The following is a 22,425-nucleotide window of genomic DNA, read 5'->3' on the forward strand; positions in this document are numbered from 1 at the left end:
CGATTTTAAGCAGCGATGCAAGCGCGCGACTGCACGGATACATACGCGCAATTGCATCGCTACACTTGAGATTTATAGGCGATTGCATAGATGCGTTCGCGCGTTTGTATCGATGCAGTCGCGCGTTTTCATCGATCCAATCGCTTGTCCATCGCAAGTGTGACAACATTTGACCACCAATGTTTCGTTATGATTTGACAGTCATAAAAACATTTGATTCTCATATCATCGTAATCGATTTATATAAGAGAAAGCTGTTCCGTAATACTACAAACCATCTCTTTATGAACCATGTTAATTTCTAGTGCATTGCTCAAAAGGATATAGACGTTTTGAAATTATGATACAGGCAAAGTTAAGTTGAACGATATTATATTAGTATGCTTAGATTAACGCCTTGTTCACGTGGATCTTATCTGATCTTATCGGAAATGTACTTACCAGAGATCCCAAAGCACCTCTTATTGAGTCCTCAGAAATATCTTTGGTATAAAGCGGGCAAGTGATGTATGCGCCTCCCATGACGATGCCCAAGAGAGCTCTTGCCAATACGAAGGCCCAGATTTCATATGAGGAAAGTTTGATGGCCCAGCAACACTGTTCACAGAACATTGTTCGATAGACGGATTTGTATTAGGTACCGTTGATTTTTTTTTGTATTTATAGAAATAGTAGAAGGCAATCTTAATCGAAACTAAGAGTAAGTTGCATGGAACCATTGAGTTTCAAGTCCAATATATGGAATAGATAAAACGAGCAGGGCAAACTCCCGCCTATTTGGCGTGTACTCTTTACTCGGTTTGCATGGTTGTCACATTATTTTTTAGTTGTATGTACAGGTAGTAAATATAAAAAATCAAGGTGTTTGTCACAGTATTCTAGTGCTATATTGAAATAACTTTTATTCAATTGCGGTATTTATATATTGATACGAAGGTCATGCCAAAAGAACTTACTCTTTAATCACTTGTTTGATACTTTCAAGTTATACACTGTCGTAAAGGCAAGTTATTTATACTAATAAATTTGAAAATGGAACACGTCTTAAATCGCATTCTTTTTTATTCAATTTTTTTATTTTTCGGAGCTCTCGACGTGATTTTCGTGTTATGATTTATTAGGACTACAAAAACGGTTTAAATCCGCAAGAATGTTTTGAACTTTTAGCCACAACTTTTGGTGATACTGCTTGTTTACGAGCTACAGTTTTCAAGTGGTTTGCTGAATTTAAAAGAGGACGAGGAAGCTTTGAAGATGAGGCAAAGTCAGGTCGGGCGCGAACCGCGGTTACTCAAGAAAACTTTCAAGCTGTTGAAAAAGTAATTGGTGAAAACCGACTAACTACACATGTAGAGCTTGAGCGAGAACTGGGCATTGGATCTACTGATCCAATGCCCAGTTCTCGCTCAAGTTCTATATCTGTATAGTTTGCAATGCTGCTGCATTATTATTATAACCATTATTCACGGACAACTGTCTCTCCATAAGCGTTGTTCGAGGTGAGTTCCGCACAAACTTAACGATGATCAGAGAGAACGTCGCGTGGATTGGTGTATCCCGGAATCCGGCACCTGCTCTAGCATCGCGACAACGCCGCTCCGCACACTTCTGCTAGAACACAGAATTTTCATTCAAAAAATGTATCTATGCTGCCTCACCCACCATATTCTTCTGACCTAGCACCTTGTGATTTTTACCTCATTCCAAAAATTAAAGAATAATTAAAAGGCAAGCGATTTGAAAGCAAAGAAGATGCCTTGGCTGCTTATAACTTGGAGACTTCTGAAATGTCTAAAGAAGAGTGGTCATAGATATTTTCCAAGTGGTTTAGGCGAATGGAAAACTGTATACGTGTTCATGGTGAATACTTTGAAAAAATCGATACCTGTAATAAAGAATAAATTTTGTAAGTTTTTAAAATCTAATTTCTTTTGGCATGACCCTCGTATTTTTAAACCAGGCTTTCGGATTGGTATCTCGATTATAGGAATATAATTTTGAGACAATCTTGTTCAAACATCCACAAATACGAACTACGAAAGGTTCAATTCTATAACGAATGGCGCATGCAACAACCCGCGCTATGCAACGCGAGTGCACTGCGAGATTATGCGAACGTATGCATCCGTACACGACAAGCGACGGGAGCGCACACATACAAGATGCACTGTTACGGTTTTATGGAGTTCCCACATTTATCTTATTATACTATGGTATATTCGTCGTGTTTATGGAAGTCTGAGAAAGCGTGCAGGAGATACTGTTACATAAGAACTATATTATAAGAACTGAATCGTGTTAAGTATGAAGCTGACACTAATTTACGAATTTGGTGTAAAAATAGAACTGATTGGATAAGACCTGGAGTACAGATGATGAGATAGGTAAAAACCAAACAAAACCTTAAATCACTTACCACAGCTGTCACAGAGAGCAATAACAAAGAATTCTTTCTTCCGATCTTATCACTAAGATAGGCCACAAGAAAATCTGCTGGAAAGCATGTCAAGTAGGCTACAGAAGCCATCCATGAAATCTGTGAACAATGTGAAATGGAAATAATAATGAACTAGAAAAGCGAAATTACAATCTTCCTTAAAGTTGTTCAATTAGTATAATAATTTCACCAATTATAGTTGTACCAAAGTAGACTATCTTTTTATGAATTTTGCGGTACCGAAACATGCAAGTCGATCTATTTTATCTACCTCAGCATCCGAAAGAGGTCTTCCAACAGGGGATTTGTCAGATTGCAGCAGCAACGTCATCGGGGACATCCAGCCAATGGTAGTACCGTACACAAACACCAAAAAGTTTACTGCAAATCAATGAGAAATAACATACTTCTAATTGGCTGAACACTGATTTTCTCTAAGATCATGCGTTCAGTGAAATTGGATAGCAAGGCAAAAAACCGGAGCAGTCAGTCCGATGGGGTTTTTCCATGGGAACTTCTTCTTAACAAGTGAATGACAAAAAACAATAACTAACTGTTTAAAATCCACATTTTTGGCCCAGTAAGCAGCTACTTCTATCTGTTGCCTTCAGTAGGTTCATTGCAGCAAGTGTGTAGTATGCAGGTGATCGTACACCATAGGTACGAAAACAGATAAGGTACTTTGTGCTGCCCCAGTGTGGTTAACAAGCCTGATGATATGTATGTATGTATCTACTAATACTTACTTGAAACAGCACAAATTATTTGATTCACTTTACTGCCTTCTCCAAAAAAGAAATAATACTTCTTCATTTTTATCTACAAAATAATCTTCACTACAAAACTTTTTTTTATTTTATACCAGACACTACAATGTTTTTTTGTTTTATAAAAAACAACACTAGTTTATTTTCTGGTACACATTATAGGTTTCTTTATAAAGAAAATCACAATAATTTCGTCTTTAAACAGGATTGTTCCATGATTTGCTAGTACCGTAGCCTTTCATACATTATCCATGTATTTCAAGGAATTAATAACTAGTAGGTATAATTACATAATCTCACATAATATTTGCAAAAGCGAGTGATGTACACGCTATTCTTTCGTGCACTAATGATTTGATTGGGCCGAGTCTTTTCAATTGATAGAGACATCATTGTACATTGACAACACTTTTATTATTAATGAATCTTAAATAACAGAAGCGTTTGTACTGTAGCTCTTTAAGTTGGACTGTGACATGAAACACTTATAATAAGTTTGTTAAAATTATTAGTACAAAGATTGAACATTAAGAAAATTCTGTCGATCCGGCTGGATCTGAGCATAACAACTGAGGTAAGGAACGAACCACCAGACCCTACGACTTTTCACCGTAGCTCCATCTGAGAGAAATCTACGAAAGTGTTGAAAGTGTTGGAACCTGGCCGGATCGAAGAAATTTTTCTTACTGTTCGACCTTTGTAATACTGAAATTATAACAAATTAGTGGGGTAATTTCACAAAAAAAAAAAAAATTAATACCATGGTAGTAAATAATCGTGATATTCGATAAGCCTAATGTTATTACTTATTTTATAAGCTTATTTGCTTGGCTTGATGTGAGTTAAATATAGCTATATATTATAAGAGACTTGAAACGATAAAGCGACATGTGACAATACGTCTAAAATTATTTTATCACATGAAATTCATAAAAACAATAACAACTACACGAAACAAATTATGTATATGTGAAATCTTAGAATAATAACGCATAGAATGATAGTTTCATATCAAACGAACTGTCACAAGCGAGGCAAAAATCAAATTCATGTAGGCTAGTTTTAGTAGTAGGTTAATTTTCGGTTTTAGTGAATATTTATATAAAAATACAAGTTGAAACGCGTTACTTCCTTGTGGAATGTGATGTTAGTATCTATTTTATGTTTGTCTGACGTATTTTTACACTTATTTACCGCACATTTCGTCATTTTTAGCTAAAGTTCTGGAGCTGTTCGCGGTGCAAGTTGACTTTGAGCACTGAAGGCCCGCCCACTCATGCAGGCCCTTTGGGCGCGCTTCAATTTGCCTCACTTAGCCTGTGGGGACTATGTTTCTATGCGTTATTATTCTAAGTGTGAAATTTCATTCGTAAAATGGTTAAACCTCCCTACTTGAAAATGGTCAATTTGCAGATATAGCTTTATTACATGAGTGCTAAATATTATTCTTACTGATTAAGATTGTAAAATTCTGTTTAAAATAAAGACGCGGGGTACCTTTATGATTTATTTACAAAAATGAACTATTTAAACAGACACTTCTTTCAGTGCTTTTTCTTCTCTTTTCTCCTTTTTCGTTCTTAAATCCTGGTGTACTTCTTCCAAACTTCTTAGTTTCGTCTCTGGGATTACGAGGATAGTATAAAGAGCAGCAAACATACATACGGCTCCAAAGAAATAGAATGAAACGTGAAGACCAATTGACGTAGCGAGATTTTTAAAGAAGAACATTTGAATGAAGGCACACACGGCTGCCGCAGCCATTGCTGTACCCATCACTGTGCCGCGGTACTGGAATTACAATAGATAAATTAGAAAAAGAGATAGATAAGCTGGAGTATTGCAGACAACGGAATTCCCTGTACCTATTATGAGTACCAGAGCGACGGAATTTGCTCTGGGGCACTTCCCAGAACTTGACCAGAACCTTGAAAGCTCATTTTCCGATTTGGTGCTACTGGATATCGAAACCGGGACCTCTTGATCCAGCACCAACAATGTAAACCGTTAGGCTACCGAGCTTATTCATAAATCATTTATGGTTTTATAATTTGGGTCAATAAAGAACTTACAAAAACTAATAAAAGAATCTTAAAGACGACCAAACCTTACTTGGTACACTTTACCTCTAAAGTAGTAATAATTAATTACCTTATACGAAAATATTTCACTGGTAATGATAACAGAGACAGGCTGCAACCCCGAGGAGTCACAGAAGATGCAAATGCACAACGTAGCCAGAGGCAACCAGCTTGCAGCGTCCACTCCGTACGATTTAGCCACGAACCAAGACGCTAGGGCACACATGCTGATTCCGGAGATCAGGGCCGTTACGGCGAGAAGTGCCTACAAGGATGATGTATACATTTATTATGTATATATAGATTTTGGAATACCTGCCAAGTTTACAACCAAAATAGAAATACTAAACCTTAAAATTAATAATCTCAGTACAGAGTTTGAATCCAAGGAGCTACATCGAATCTGTGATCAAAACAGCCTCACGGAAACTCGGAGTCCTGAACAAGGTGCGACGTTTTTTCACGCCGGACCAGTTATGCCTGCTGTACAAAACACAGGTCCGGTCTTGCGTTGAGTATTGTTCGCACTTGTGGGACGGCTCCGCCAAGTACCTACTCGATGCCTTGGACAAATTACAGCGTCGTGCTACTAGAATTATAGGCGACGAAGAGGTCTCATCACGCCTTGAACCTCTGCAACTGCGTAGAGATGTTGCATCGCTTAGCGCCTTTTACCGCATGTACCATGGTGAGTGCTCTGAGGAGCTGTTCAACCTCATCCCCCCTTCCCCGTTCCTGCTCAGAAGCACGCGTGCTGGCCTTCGTAGTCACCGTTTCACTACCTGCCGCATTCCATCGCGTACTAAAAGGTTCGGTGGCTCCTTTCTCTGCCGCACGGTTGACAAATGGAACTCCCTTCCGGCACATGTCTTCCCTCCCTCTTATGATATGGGGTCCTTCAAACGAGGCGTGAAGAGGCATATTGTAGGCAGGCAGGGTGGAGGCGGCTAGTGCAGTGAGGATTCCATCGCTGCACTAGGTTCCTTCGCGTTTGGATACCACTTTCCACTTAACATCAGGTGGAGTGGAGTCATTTGCCTGTCAGGTATAAAAAAAAAAAAAAAAAAAAAAGAGTACTAAAAAAACCGACCTCAAAAGTAAGTGGAATTACGTCTATTTGCTAAGTTTTATTGAAATATCCCCTAGTTCACCACTATACAGGACTTGACACTGGAGATAATAAAAATCGGTTCTCAGTACTCAAAGTATATTGAGAGAAAAACGCCTTGAATTGGAGAAATAGCAAAAACAACCATTAAAGTAATTGCTCCTAAATTAAAGTTAGGCGCTATTTATAAAAATGTATCTTCATGCGTAAACAGCCACCCTCCGAGGAGGATGCTTTTCTTCAAAATGAAATGGGATCACTATGGAAGTACCCCCTTTCCAACAAAAAAAGAATCATGAAAATCGGTTCACAAATACCGGAGTTATCGCGTAACATACATACAAAAAAAAGAACATACAGACGAATTGAGAACCTCCTCCTTTTTTGAAGTCGGTTAAAAATCAAATCAAAATGATTTATCGTTCTTTCCACCTTAACAATACATTTCACAGGGCAATTAAAGTAAAGATCATCGTACAGTGACATTGCGAGGTGGAAGACTGGTGCCTAATCTAGGTTGGATCTGTACTATAGGTGTCCACCATCGGATTTCAATGATACAATGTTACGATGTTTTTGAAACTACTAAGACGTTAAGGGTTGTAACGTTGTAACGTAACATTGGCGTGATGCTATAGAAAATATACTATTTATTTATTATTTTGAGAAAAGGTTGAAACTAGTATGAGAAATTAGTTTCAATAGAAAAATTAGTAAGTGTGATAGGAAAGTGATTATATGTGAATATTATGAGTGAAAAGAGTGCATGAATGCGTGCGTGCATGTGCAGTTTTATAAGGCGTATAAAACAATCCTTCCTTCAAACATATTTCGCCAATCTTTACATATTTTTAACCAAATTCTTTAGCGATATACTCAAAGTTTCAAGTTTCAGTTCAAAGTCATCTCTTACCTTCCTTCCTGCCTTCTCAACGACACTGGAACCCAACATTGATCCAGTCACCTGTATGAGACCAAGCATCATGGCCTGCTGGTTCGGGGTCAGTACAAAATTAGTTCCCTTAGACGCTGTAGCGAAGATGTCTCCAGCGAAATTAAGGACTGGTATAGCACCGCACACCTCACGGGCTAGTGCTACAATGATAGCGATTTTAAACGCTCTAAATAGTATTTTATCTTTTACTGAAACAATGAAAATGACAATTGTTGAAAGGATTTCACAGGTAGGGGTAGTGGCCGTGTCAGCCGTATCGCAAGTCTAATTTGTTTTTGCAAGCGCACCATTTTTGTTGCACTTGTTACACACATATACGCCGACGTGCAACCTACCTGTGATGCTTTGTATTAGATTGATACCTTAATATTACATTTGCATTACCGGCCATGAGACGTGACAATGGCCAGATTTAAAGTCTTCTGCACTTGTAATTACGATCCAATCCAGAGTACAGCAACGCTGCAGGTGTTCTACCATTTGTAACAGATTAATTGACTTTGATCTTTTTATTCCCGTAAAGGAGATTATTGCACGATAGAATGTAAAAGAATCGATCCAAAACAGTTACTTACAAATAGCTTTAAGAGCGAAATTACTGCTGTTTTCGTCGGTCTTCTGTTCTTTTTTGATAATCTCTATCTCTCTTTGAACAAGACTGTCAGTCTCCCTTCTGCATCGAAGCCACGCTAGAATTTTTACTGCTTTCTGTAATGACAAGGGGCTTAAAAATTTCTAAAATTCGTCTAATGTAGATGATGTAAAAGTGATATGGAAAGTGAAAACTACAAAAACAAATAAAAGTAGTGATGTACGTGAAGTCGTGCAGTAAGCTTTAGAAGTTGTTGATTATTTAAGGAATTTCTTATTTCAATCATAGAAAAGTAGAATAATACGTGTCTAATCAAAAATACTTGTTAATAATCTAAAGTTTATAAAACTTGAGATGATTATTTAGTTCTTATCAGCAGCCATGAAAGCTCAAGAAAAATCATGCAACAGATAAATAGTCTATAATCGCATCAAAAGGACGAAAACGGCACACTCTGTACCCATGGAAAATATGAGAAAAAATCCATACGCTTCGGAGATAATGTTGAGAAATTATGTAATTACTTGAAAAACAATGGACCAGTGCGATGAAGATTATGATTAAAATTAATTATCTGTACCCACATCTTCCTTTCCTTGTTTGATCAAAAACGAAGGCGACTCTGGGATAATTATGCACAATATTAAATGAAATATTGCAATAGTCAAACATATCCACAAAACTATTCTGAAGCTCAATAGATCCCCGATGATGTAAGAAAATAGGTTGCCTGTTGTGTGGAAAAGAATTACCTGCGGAAGATTTGTTTTACATCATTATAGGTAAGGCAGCATTTCACCACCAACCTTTCAGTACAATATGATGGTATGCCATTAAGGGTATCGATGTGTGACTTTGTCAAACAGATATAGAATCTTAACTAAGCAAGTTTTTGAAGGTGTTTTGCTATTACCATAATAAACTAGAACAAATTCGATCCTTTGTAACCTATGTTTCAATCTCCCATTGTCTTTCCAACATTCTTACATACTTGCATACGTATCATTTATAAACTGTTTTCCATTTGGGTGCATTGCTAGAAACAACAGTGACGTTTCTGGCTACTTTCATTATTATAAGAAATTACGATATGGCATAAAAAACTATTCAAAATTTCGAGCTCAGATAAATGCCCTGTCTTCGTGAATCTAAGACAAGAAATATATGAACCTACATACCAGAGACCCCAAAAGACCTCTAACCGAGTCCTCAGAAATATCCTTGGTATACAGCGGGCAGGTGACGTATGCGCCTCCCATGACGATGCCCATGAGAGCTCTGGCCAGCACGAAGGCCCAGACTTCATATGAACAAAGTTTAATGGCCCAGCAACACTGTTCACACAAAATCGTTGTCAGATAGATGGAATAGCTTGGCATTGTTTTTTTTCTAAATGATTCTAGAAATAGTGGTAGGCTTAGGTCTTGGTTTAACAAAAAACAAGTCAAAGCTATATGGACCAGAAAATATTAATTGCATATTTGTGTATTGACCAACCTCAAGGGGGAATAAGAACTGGAGATGATGAGTAAGGTAAAATCCCAAATAAAATATGTAAAGTACTCACAACTGACGTCAAAGATAGTAAGAACAAAGAATTCTTTCTTCCAATCTTGTCACTAAGATATGCTATCAGAAAATCTGCTGGAACACATGTCAAATAGGCAATAGACGCTATCCATGAAATCTGTGAATAACGCAGAAAATTGTTAAGATGAATATACAAATAAGTGCGCACGTAGCGATATTAATAACGTTTCACCATTAAACGTTACAAATACGAACAATTATTTAAAAATTGTTTAACTGCCTCGGTGGCCGAACGGTTACCATGCCGGACATTTTACTTCCAGCTAAAATTAAACTTTAAGGTCTCTAGGCATATACATAGGTACGTTTATTTACAAGCGGTACCTGAATTCTCATAATTTGATTATTTTTTTACCTCAGCGTCGGAAAGAGGTCTTCCAACGGGTGATTTGTCAGATTGCAGCAACAACGTCATCGGCGACATCCAGCCAATGGAAGCCCCGTACACAAACACCAAAATGTTTACTGAAAATCAAAGAACTTAACAACAGGATAGCAAGACTGGCTAAACATCAAAGGTGATGATGTTCATCAGCTCGAGAAGGCTCCAATGTACTTGAGGTTCTTAGATATTTTAAGTTCTTGAAATTAAACAATTTAATAAAATTTTTATTGAATTGATATTCAATTATTTTTTGTGAAATTACTCCACTAGTTTGTTATAATTATTAATGCAAAGATCGAACACTCAGAAAAAATTCCTTCGATCCGGTCGGATTCGAACCGACGTCTTCTTGCATACCGTGCCAGACACTATACCAATTAAGCCACTGAACGAACCATCGGACCTCACGAATTTTTCTATGTGCTTGCGTCGTGTCTTTGTACTTGGTCTTTTAACGACTTTTTTTAGTCGTAGCGCCATCTATGATCATCGTTGGATCGTTCCGTGGCTTAGTTGGTATAGCGTTTGCTACGGTATGCAAGAAGACGTCGGTTCGAATCCGACCGGATCGAAGGAATTTTTTCTGAGTGTTTTTTCTGAGTGTTCGATCTTTGCATTAATAATTATAATTAAACAATTTTACAAAAAAAATTGTGAAGTATTAAAAAGTTGTCAAGATCTCCACAAAATTGTGAAGTATTAAAAAATTGTCAAGATCTCCACATAATGTATCCATGCTGATCCAATGCGGATAGCAAACTTAATGAGAAGCTAAGAATGATGATCGGATTTTAAAATTACGTTGGTTTATTATGATTTTTTCTTCATGTTAACGTAAAGATCCACAAGTTATCAACCAATCAAACAATCTAATGCTCCCAAGAAATATAATTATGTTCCTTGATAGAATATGCTTCATTCTAGAAACACACAAGGGGATATAGTAGATTTTAGGTAGAACGTTTTTATGATATTAAAACCAGAAACATGCCATTCGATGGAAAGTGGAAACCACCGCCTAATTCATCTGTGATGCTTCTTCTTATCCTATCAATACTTATTTTATTATAGAGACTACATTGACTTTGAATAGTATGTTGCCATCTTGACTTTGACTTGAGCTTGAATCACATCGGGTTAATCTAGTATCTCTGAACCCTCATTCTAGGCTGGTCTAAGATGACGCATCCGATAAGGGTACGCAATGTACATTGCCGAGAAGTGATTTACAACACGCAACTAAGTTCAGTGTCATTTTGTAGTGCTAGGAAATGGAGATAGTTGTGCGGAAAAATATTGAAAACCAAGAAACTACCTAAGTCTGAACATTTTGATGTATTTCTATAAAACTTTTCGGTATTTTGAAATTGTTACTGAGAGTAAAGTAAGCATATTTTTTTAAAACTGACTTTGTGAGAAATCGCCCAAAAACTCGTCTAGAGGTCAAACTGCAAAAGGTTCTGTTCACTTGCAACAGATGGGGTTAGTAGCAGTTTTATTCTGAAATGGCTGAAGTGTGCAAGAGTACGCAACTCGACGTGTTGTAAGAATGCGCGCGTGATCTCATACCATTTTTTAGAATAGTGTACTTCTGAACAAAATTTCTGTCGCTATGTCTCGTTCTAAGTCAACTGAAACCTAGTATTTTGAAGTCTAGTATTTTTAAAGGTTTAACAGACCTGAGACATGTGCTCCGAATGTGTCTGAAATATCGGCTGCAAGTGCGCTTGAAGCACCATCACCACTGTAACTGAGGAATGTACGTGACACAAGTAGACTCTTCTCAGCTCTCCATGAGCAAAGGCTATGGGGCTATGCATAGGCATACCGAGACAAAAAATCACATTACCAGAAAGGTATGGAGGTGATTCATGCAACCGATAAACGCAGTCCTATCAAAAAAGGTGTTGCGTACTCTTGCCGACACACAAGCGTACTTTTACCCATTGTAAGAGTACGCAAATCCCATTATGCACTTTTTTATCACTTACAACCACACTATTATATATAACTGATTTTCACGTTAGTATGTAAGAGTCAGATAAGTAGACTATAAAATAAAACAATAGCTGATTTTCTAACATTTTTGTTTTCCTTCTACACGGTCTCAAACCTTAAGTGCGTCGTCTTAAACCAGGCCACCCTATGGCAAATCCTGGGCAACAGTCGAAGAGTACCACACGCTGATTGCCAAATCCTTTCACCATGATGGCAAGCATTATGTGTATGCCATCGACACTACAAAACGAAGACCCCCAGTTGCACGTTGCACATCTTGTGTCTTCAGCGATGCTAAAAAAAATGCTTCTTAACATCTCAAATGCGTTGCTGATAAATAATAATCTCAGTACAGAGTACTAAAAAAACCGACCTGAAAAGTACGTGGAATTACGTCTATTTGCTAAGTTTTATTGAAATATTCCCTAGTTCGCCACTATACAGGACTTGATACTGGAGATAATAAAAATAGGTTCTCACTACGACACTACTCAAAGTATATAGAGAGAAAAACGCCTTGAATTGGAGAAATAGCAAAATCAACTAAATAATTGCTAAAAGTAATTGCTCCTAAATTAAAGTTAGGCGCTATTTATATAAATGAATCTTCATGCGTGAACAGCCACCCTTTGAGGTGGATGATTTTCTTCAAAATGAAATGGGACCACTATGGAAATACCCCCTTTCCAACAAAAAAAGAATCATGAAAATCGGTTCACAAATACCGGAGCTATCGCGTAACATACATACAAAAAAAATACAAAAAAAAGAACATACTATTAAAAATGGTAGTAAATTAATTTGCTATACCGCGAACCCAATGAAGGTATTTCTTGTATTTATAATATCAAGTGCCGGGACGAACAAGTCGTGCGCCGGATGGTAAGCTACACGCCTGTCCATAACGGTTGCAGTGCCACTCAGAGCTTTAAATCGCAAAGATCTGAAGGGCGCTGCCACTGCGCCTGTCACCCTGAGACATAAGTTGACAATTCTCATTTTTGATAAGTTCACCCTTACCCTTCAAAACCGGAACACAGTAATATTAACATTACTACTTGGCGGCAGAAATAGATAAGGTGGCAGTACAACCCTGGACAAACCCTTTCACAAGGAGCTATCTAATGCTAATAAAATCGTGTTAAATTTTAATGTGCTAAATCGTGTTGAATATTTTTTTAATGCAGCTATTCTCCCTCCGCGTAACATTAATAAAAAAAAAACAAAAAAAAGCGCAACCTTACAAGTACCACCACTCAAAATATACCTGACATGTCTTTTGCCTCTTTACGAGGCATCCTCTTGCTCAGGAGTTATATGAAATCAATAAAGCTATGTAATTAACAATTATACTTACTTGAAACAGCACATATTATTTGATTCACTTTACTGCCTTCTCCAAAAAAGAAATAATACTTCTTCATTTTTATCTACAAAATTATCTTTACTACAAAGTTTTTAAAGTATTTACAGACACTATTAATAATTTTTCTTTTTATAAAGACCACGAATTTAATCTCTGGTACACATTTTAGGTTTTCCTTATTAACAAAATTTAGATCCAAAAAAAGGCAGTTCCATGTTCTATCCTTGCCCATACACTTTCATATACTATCCATATATTTAAAAAAAAAACTAGTGAGTATAGTAAGTAAGTATTACGTAATATCATTTAATACAATTTTTGCATCAAAAGCGTGTGTTCTAAACCATATTTCTTTGTGCACTAATGATGTAATAAAGACGAGTCTGTTTAGTTTATAGATATATGACGTTATGATTGTATGTTGACAAAACTAATATTGACATCACTTTTACGGAGCAGAAGCATTTGTACCGTAGTTTTTATATTGAAACTTGACATAAAAACCTTCAATCTTCTCTTACGACTTTGTTTGAATTAAAATGCACTACCAGTCATCGAAAACGGTAAAAACGTTTTGACGAAATCGAGTAACTAATATCAGCGTGTTTATAACTTTATCCCTTGTAATATTCTTTTATGATTACTAATGGGTAAGTATTTCTTTCTCTTATCATCCTATATATAAAGCGACGTCAGTTTTGGGTTACTATTTTGGCGGCCCTGGTATAGCAGAGGATAGCGACCGTCATTCAAATCCTAAGTCCCAGACGAAACTCTCAAGAAACTACGCCATTTTATTTATATATCCACAGTTTTATCACAGTTTACTTAAGATACATCACACTCATACAAAGTCGAAAACATGTACTCTATAATTAGCCTACTAAATCTGACTAATGACACCAGGCCCTCACTACGCGGAAAAAGAAACCTAAGCACACGCTTAGAGAGGTGAAAATAATGTTGATCGCCGTGTGCAGTCGTGCGGAGTCGAATGCTCTATGAAAGACTAGTACCTAAGACCGCTTGTGCCGACATCGGTACACTCAGCTGTAGGCACTTATTGCGTAACCTTGAGCGAGTGACGGAGCCCTGGTTTTACGCCATGACCCACCGCTATTGTCTGAGATAAACCATGAAGGAATAAATTCATTTTGTAATAAACTTTAACAGATCACAAGCCTGTATTAAGGTAGCGTTAGCTTACAACAATCTCGTATTTAATAACAGCACAGTAACAAAAGTTCAGTCAATTCGCCTTCTTTTATGATATCACATGACTGAATCAGTAAGTCGTGCGCGTGGTAAGCGACACGCCTACCCATTAACGCCTATCCACTCAGAGAACCGCAATGATCTGAGGGACACTGCGCTGCCGTGTCAGACGTATCTCACGTATGTCACGAAACCTAGTTTTGAGAAGAAGTTTTTTTTCCTAATTTGCCTTTATTTTACGAAGATTTTATGGAATTATTGAAAAAAAAAACGTAAAAAGATTGGTTAAAGCGTAAGGAATACGGGGAATGTTTCAGATCTCTGAAGTGTCAATTTTTAAATTTATTATTGATAATATAGTTTCGCGTAACAAACTCCCCATACAAATTAAATCAAGTGACGTTCTGTATCTAAAGATATAGGACTTACGCTCAGCACGTTTAACGCAAAATGATTTGCTTTCTGCATAAATGCATAGAATCTATAGCCAAAAATGCAGCGAGGCGCCTTGACATCCTTTCCAGGATGAGGCGTTATTTCACATCGGGAGAGCCCCGTATCTTCAACATGTGTTTTGATTACAATGACCCTCCCTATCAATCTTTTGGTTATTCAGGAATAACACTACAACCTGTGCATGCACAGGGACCTTATAAGTTCATGTCATGACCCCAGATCAGCCCGTGTACAGGGTTGTCACTGACTTCATACTGTTCTCATGAGGCTAGTGCGTCGAGTGAGCTGCCCCGGTGCACGTACAGTACTCTTCCTATTTCCCAGATAGGTACCGGAGTTGTAGGCACGCTCACTTCACGTTGTGCATTACACAACTAACGGTCGCTACCGCTAAGCCGTTGACTCTAAAGTCCACTACCAAATATCCACTTAGTGGTGGAACTGTTATTCTTTTTTTCGAGATCCTACGCGACTGGAGGGACCGGAGAAATGTCTAGCTCATCCTCTACTAGCTCTCCGGGCTCATGCTGGAGAAGTCGACCGCAGTGTCTTGTGACAATGTCCGGACATTGCTTTCAACTATACGGGCAACTCACTTCGCCTTAGAACCTCGTCTAGACCATAGATATAATATGTATGGTCTAGACCGCTACTAAGATGCGCTAGCGGCGCACAAGGTAGACGCTGTAGTCACACGTCACCGAGGCAGACGAACATGTTCGTCTCTGCAGCTACCACAAGCCCCGGCGGGTCCAGTGTTCGGGTCAGCCAGTGACGCCCGTGAAGGCGTATCACTGGCGGAGGACTTGGCCCGGACGCCCGTCGTAGTCTGGTCTTACCGAGGAGCCCGTAATCTCCCCGTAACCCCTTATCTCTCGGGTCAGTAGATAGGGAAAACACACAACGGACTAGCCCCATGTCTTTCTACATTACTTTTTTTTTATAGTGACCCTCTCTACCGATCCTTAAGGTATACGCGAAATGTACTATAACGTAGTGTAAAGGATTGTCATAGGTTGTCACTGACTTCATTCGGTTCCCAAAAGGTTAGCGCCTCAGGTGAGCACACACCGCGACAGTTGCTTTAGCTGTACCAAGGACAAGTTCGGTCGTGTATTGAATACGGCTGCCACCTGTGAGATAGTTCTGCTATATACCAACTGGCCTCCTTGGATTTAGTTGAAAAGTATGTCAAGAGGCTTACCTATGTGTGACTGTGAAGAGGCTTGTAGGTGACTCGGTTTAGTAGATGACAAGCTTCAGACTCTTGACTATCACGATATAATGATATATCACGAAGGGAATATAATGGAATGCCCTAATTAAATCCGCCTTTATTTTTCCATCATCAAGGAACTAGACGTAGGCTGGAGTTCCACCCCTATATAGTTAGCGAAGCGCTACGCTTTCATGTTTTTATGGCAAGCTAAGTTAAATTAAATTAAGTAAAATTTTCTCCGTGCAGACTTATTCCCCGAACGCTATAACTAGAACCTTTTCAAGGTCTTCATGCTTCATCAACGACCCCATTATTATTTTTCATCAAGTGTGATGGAGGTCTTCCAAATCTTCATGTAAACTCGTCACGGCTAACTCATGTAACTTTAGTCAACTGAGATATATTTTGACCGTCGTGTGGTGAAACTTTTCGCGCTCATATATTGTGACATGAGTTGTGTGACAGCCAATTTCAACGAACTGGTGGACAATATTCAAATAAATGTTTGATGGGTGGATGCAGTAGATAGAAAAAATACGATTCAGAGTTGTTACCCGTAACTCATGTATCTTAAGTTAACGGATATACGCCTGACACGGCAGTGCGCCTCACTCTGTGACATAAAGTTGAAAAATCCCTTGTACCTGTTTCACCAACTCCCTTCAAAACTTTTGCTCACATTACTGATGTTGGTAGCTATATGTAGGTACTCGTATGGTGTCAGTACTTCCCTGGGCAACTCTTTCACAAGGAGTTCTGTTGCTGCTAAAATTAACAGTGTTAAAGTTGTATAGTGACAAATAATTTATTATATGCAAAGAATAATAATAGAACGTAAACTGATAAACGATGTGGTTTTTAAATGGCGGTGTCGAGTGCCGAAGGCGTATGTTAAAATAATGACAATGATGTCCCACATTTCCCAGTCTTCGATTGGCATAACTCATGTGCAGGAAGTAAGAGAGCATGGAATGATTATATAGATTTTAAGACTTTCGTGGTTATTCACTAAATGATTATCACTAATATCAGGTTTTTTACCACGGTATGACTTCTTTTTATTTTCCCGATATTTCGGAACGGTTGCATGCTCCATGGTCACGGGTTGACTGGACGGCGGCAGATGACAGCTTTAAGAGCAGACAGATCTGTCTACCTTCTTGCGCTGTCGACAACTACCTTCATCGCGATTTGTTATGGCATTACCATTGTTACTCACTTTTTTCACACAAACCACACTCACTGTATCCACACGCGAAACTGAACTCGAGTTGAGTTGTGTGCCATGGAGCGTGCAACCGTTCCGAAATATCGGGAAAATAAAAAGAAGTCATACCGTGTTAAGAAACCTGTTATTAGTGATAATCATTCATAGAATGATTACCTATAAAAGCGGCTTCACACGGCCATGGTTTCTTGAAAACGCGCTGTGGTAAAAGGGCTGCCCGAGCGCGCCCGCGCTCGCCTGTGGCGGCCTGTTCGGATTCGCCGGTAGTCGGTAACATAAAAGGCGACGTGAGAGCGGGCGGTCTGTGCAAAAGCACGCGAGTCGGCCCGAGGCCGCCCGGATTCGCCTGTTTCGTGAGCTCGACCATCTAAATCGACGCGATTGACATCACGGGCCATGGGAATGTACCATTAAATAGTTTAGGTTTATCAGGCAACGTCTGATCAATTCTGTGCAAACATTGAAACAGTTAGAGGTCGTTTATGCGCTCCAAAGTGATTTCATTCGGGCATGACCCTCAGTGATGAGGCACCTTCTATACAGAGAACAGGTGCAATGGACTGAGTTTAGCAAATAAGTTTGCCAGGCACAGGCTACTTTTTAATTATTAGACAAAGCGTTTTGCTTATAACACCACTTAATGCCGAAAACTATCATGTGAAAATTATGAAATTCGTTAGCTACTGCTGAATAAGCGTCCTCGCATATAAGATCTTCTACTCTAAAAAAAACAGACTTGCGCAATTCAATGTAGACAATTTCGTATAGAAAGAATAACAAAAATAAGAACGATTGAAAAATAAAAATCTCTATCCTCAAATTCATTACAAATTTTTTAATAATAAAGACATTATTATAAATAATTTCTATTATACCACTAGGCTGCATAAAAGGCTTGTGGTAATCTGGAGCTTGTTGAGTTAGTTCTTTAATTTGTTATTAGGTGGCGCTGATTCTGATTTTGTAATTATGTATTTTTTATGTGTTTACTCCTATAATTGTAGTTTATTTATTTTTTTATAAATCCAGATATTTCGGTGCATAAACTTTAGAATATCTGTATCAGCCCATGTACGATACAATGGTGAAAGATTAAAATAAGTGGACTATTATAACAGAGTTCATTATACGCTGGATGGTGGAGTCATATAATTTTGCTTTATGGTTTTGATAAGATTATTTATTATATCTTAATGAAAACTTTTCTATCAGACTAGTTTCTCGTGATTTGACTTAAAAACAGTATGAAATTATTTCAGCGTCTATGATATTTATGAAAACGGTACGAGCCCTGCAAGGAGAAAGTTTTAAACGAAACCGTCATCGTGACAAATGTACATAGACACGGGTTCACACTATTATCACAGCTTGTAAAATAAGAATCTGATTATTGTACTGTGATGTCGTCAAATCAATTAAGGATAGGAGAGAGCGGGACTGAAAGTGCCGGGGGTAAGTTGTGCCGATGCAAATATTTAAAAAACGGAAAGAGATAGCTATATATTCGTATTTCATCTTCAAATGTCGAGCTATCTGGCGGTCTAGCGCATACACGGCGGCCACGTGAGTAAATATTTTTTGGTCTCAAGTTAGCATTTCTGGTGCTACGGATATGGGAGTTATACTAATACATTTGTAATTTGTCCAATAATGTTAACTTATGCAATTTTAACGCCATAAGCAGATTGTTTTTTTTGTCATATGATAAAATGTTAACGCCGTCTAAACGGGGTAAAAAGTGCCTTTCATCAGGGGTCAATTGTACCGCGGCACAACCAACCCCCACGAACCTTTATTAACCTTTATTATTTTGTTTGATAAATGAGAAAATACAGGCCAAAAGGGGGAGAACTACTTCCCAGGACCTGTTATAAGGAGCTGCTGACACGGTCATTGAAGATGGATGCACATTAAAAACCGTTTCGCGTGAATTGAAGATTTGTCACACAACGCTGCAACGGTATGTCAAGAAAATAATGAGTGGACTTACTCCGTCGGTTGAATGTAAACCAACTGGTATTTAATTATAAACAAAAGACGTCATATGTCCGAAAAAGCTCTACTATCTACTTCGGTTTTCTAACAGAAGAAGTTAGACAACTTGCATACCAGTGTGCGATGAAATTTGGTGTCGATAACATTCCACAGTTGAAATCGGCTTGATTTGAAGAAGTTTGATGTGGTCTATAAAGGCTAATTATTAATGACTCTGTTTAATAGATCTCATTTACATTAAAATTAAGTACAAATTATTAATATAGAACATACTTTGTGTTTGCCACACCACAAAGAATTCTCTTTCTTTGCTTATGTTTAGTTAAAAATTGCCTAACCATAAAAAAATGTTGATTTTTTATTTTTTTTCAAAGTTATCAAATTGTACAGTTTCTTACTTCGAAATCCATTTTAATCCATGTTACAGGCCAAATAAGATGAACGGCGCAACCGACCTCAGCTACGGCACAACTTGCCCCAGAAGAGAGGGGTCAGTAGCGCCTTACCACCGCTGTTCATAAAATTAATTATCTATAGAAGCTATTCAAAATGCACAAAAACTTCATATACATTTAAAATATAGATGAAATTAGACATAAGATCGATAAAACAAAGTAATCGTAGCATTGGTTACAACCGATTTATTTAAGGATTTGTTAAAATCGGCACTTTCAGCCCCGTTCTCCCCTAGGCCAAGGTTGGACCAAGGACATTTATGCATTGTCACCATATTTTAGCAGTTATATATTACTTTTATACTTACTTAAATAGAGGCAGAACAGCCAAGTTGGCCTTAGCCCATTTTATGGTTTGTAAAAAGTTTTTAGTTAAAGAAATACACGGACTTGTATATTGAACTCTTAGAGGATGGAAAAAAAAAAAAAGAAAGGAGCTGCCCTAACTACGGAATGAACGTGCATACTTAAACAAAAATTGGACGAACAAATGGCGGATTTCTTCAGTGTCGTACCATAATCTATCGATAAGTCATTATCTATATGCAAACATTTAATTAAAGTAGATCAATATTCCATTTGGGCGTATTTTAGGGTTATTATGAGAATATCCGGGAATGTCACATGAAAATTTGAATTTATTGTTTTGCGTTTACAAATACTCAAATATTACGAATGAATTTGCACAGATAAAAATAATATTTGTGATTTTGAGAGTATATAAAAAAGAGAAAACTTTAAAATATAAATCCTATACATTTACAACCTCAAGATTCTTATTTTCATAGAGAAATTTTTAAACAGATTCCAAATAGTGTAAGCTTTTTTTGTATTTATGCATTGGTAAGAATTAATATCAGTGATTGATTAAAGTGAATCTTTAATACTTCCATTTAATTTTGGAAATAAATGTAAGTAGTAATATTACCAATAATAATATTATTATCATACGTTTATTTGCTTAAAACATGATATAATAGGAGATGTGGCAAGAGACAGTGTTAGTATAAACATGTTTCGCATATATTAAATAGCATACAAATGTCTGATTATACAATGTCAATTGCCTACTGTTGGCCGAGCGCCTTTGATTTGTGCAGAAAATCGACACTTCTCTGAAGTGAGACAAGTAGTCACGACCGACAGCGAGTTGTGACAAGCCACGTCAAACGAGCTTTATACATGTTAGCGCTCGCCTTCACTCGGTCAGCTAGGCGAGTGACACCGAACGATGGCAAGGCTTGTCTTGCCATCGTTGGTATTGGCCTTCACCCGGCAACATTAGACCAACATGGTATTTGTATTGCTGGCTTTATAAAATAAGAATTTTTAGTAGTTAGAGTTGTCAGTGGGAAAAAATCGGAAACGAGTGGATAATTTTGTCATCAGGAACTGAGAATGCCTAGTAAATGAGTCGTGTTTAATCTACATTAAGTATAACATTATTTGCCAATAAACCTAATGATGGAATTGCATAATCATATAATCTAGTAATATTCAAAGTTATGTTAAAATTTGACTTCAAAATGAAGCGAATAAATGAAGATGGTCGTTGATTAAATGTATGATATCCAACCATTTTATTTTCTTTTTTGATTTGTAGGTAAACTTGAAATAGTAAAAATAATAATAATAAAATAATAAAAAACTCATAGTGAATTATTTTAATAACAGAATATCGATAATATGTACGCTTCCAAGAACAACACTATCTCGACATAATCATTAACAACAATCATCAAAATATACAAACAAACAGGCAATCGGAAGAAAACTTTATGACATATTTATGTAGTTTACAACATAAATATGTCTAATTACACGAAATATTTGGGCTTTTGTGTGATTTATAGACAGAAAAATAACACGTGCCTGTACAATGTTACATTCGGTCGATCTTGGCTTTTTCAAATGCCACATCTTGTAATGCTGCAGCGACATATTTTTATTAATACTTAATTGTTCTCACTGTCAATATTTTTGTCCATTTTATTACAATACATACGAATAATTCAATAAAAGACTTGGAAAAATATTTGTTTTGATATTTGATGTACTTCCCTTTGACAACCGTATCATGTACCTCATGTACTGCGAAATGGACACGGTTAGCATTTAAGATGACGTAACGTATTTTCGATTCCTGTGTTTGACACAGACCAACGTAATGCTATCTCTTTTGGCTTAAGACGGCACGCAAGAGTTAAACAAAGACAATAACATGTTTATGTTTTCAATATCGAATTGCATCATGTACATATAACGTCTGATTTATATAAGTCAACAAAACATGTCCTTTAGTTTCCATAGTCTAAGATTTAACTAGACCGCGCACTCAGTTAATAAAACGAGCCGATTGAGAGGCTTAAATGTAGTAATGTGTCTCTTTCTAATAGGATGTTCTTCATGTTTCAGCCAGCCACATTGCTTTTAACTTTTTATTTTTACAGAAAATGTGGCCGCTTATGGATGACCAAAACTAATAATATTATTTCATAATACGAATTAGTACCCTTATTTGATACGCTACTTCATAATAGAAGGTTTGATTATTGACATATTTATTTTCGTATTATTA

General features: G+C 37.3%; 2 protein-coding genes across 2 annotated transcripts; both read right to left on the reverse strand.

Annotated features, from left to right (window-relative positions):
• Positions 1-369: 369 nt before the first annotated feature.
• On the reverse strand, positions 370-3,281 carry LOC113229054 (solute carrier family 2, facilitated glucose transporter member 8-like). The gene is made up of 4 exons (XM_026462538.1): positions 3,184-3,281; positions 2,709-2,818; positions 2,417-2,536; positions 370-597 (listed from the first exon to the last, which is right to left on the reverse strand). Exons 1-4 carry the CDS (start codon positions 3,248-3,250, stop codon positions 385-387), a joined length of 510 nt encoding a protein of 169 aa, XP_026318323.1. The 5' UTR covers positions 3,251-3,281; the 3' UTR covers positions 370-384.
• A 1,173-nt stretch (positions 3,282-4,454) lies between these two features.
• Positions 4,455-17,764, reverse strand: LOC113229027 (facilitated trehalose transporter Tret1-like). Its single transcript, XM_026462498.1, has 9 exons — positions 17,554-17,764; positions 9,886-9,995; positions 9,508-9,627; positions 9,119-9,274; positions 8,525-8,692; positions 7,924-8,056; positions 7,307-7,536; positions 5,356-5,550; positions 4,455-4,995 (listed from the first exon to the last, which is right to left on the reverse strand). The coding sequence occupies exons 1-9, from the start codon at positions 17,762-17,764 to the stop codon at positions 4,732-4,734; spliced, it is 1,587 nt and encodes a 528-aa protein (XP_026318283.1). The 3' UTR covers positions 4,455-4,731.
• Between the last annotated feature and the right edge of the window lie 4,661 nt (positions 17,765-22,425).

This window comes from Hyposmocoma kahamanoa, unplaced genomic scaffold (genome assembly GCF_003589595.1).
Source record: "Hyposmocoma kahamanoa isolate Upper Pololo Valley unplaced genomic scaffold, ASM358959v1 270, whole genome shotgun sequence".
Classification (NCBI taxonomy): Eukaryota; Metazoa; Arthropoda; class Insecta; order Lepidoptera; family Cosmopterigidae; genus Hyposmocoma; species Hyposmocoma kahamanoa.

Bases quoted from the DNA above. Each gene is read 5' to 3' on its own strand.
- LOC113229027 (XM_026462498.1), bottom strand. From the start codon at position 17,764: ATGGTCGAGCTCACGAAACAGGCGAATCCGGGCGGCCTCGGGCCGACT. The intron at 9,275-9,507 runs GTGAGTACTTTA...TTGTGTGAACAG, and splicing joins TACTATCTTTGACGTCAGTT to TGTTGCTGGGCCATTAAACT. The intron at 8,693-9,118 runs GTATGTAGGTTC...AATCTTCCGCAG, and splicing joins GAGGTCTTTTGGGGTCTCTG to GTAATTCTTTTCCACACAAC.
- LOC113229054 (XM_026462538.1), bottom strand. From the start codon at position 3,250: ATGAAGAAGTATTATTTCTTTTTTGGAGAAGGCAGTAAAGTGAATCAA. The intron at 2,819-3,183 runs GTAAGTATTAGT...ATTGATTTGCAG, and splicing joins AATAATTTGTGCTGTTTCAA to TAAACTTTTTGGTGTTTGTG. The intron at 598-2,416 runs GTAAGTGATTTA...TTCTGTGAACAG, and splicing joins TGCTCTCTGTGACAGCTGTG to TGTTGCTGGGCCATCAAACT.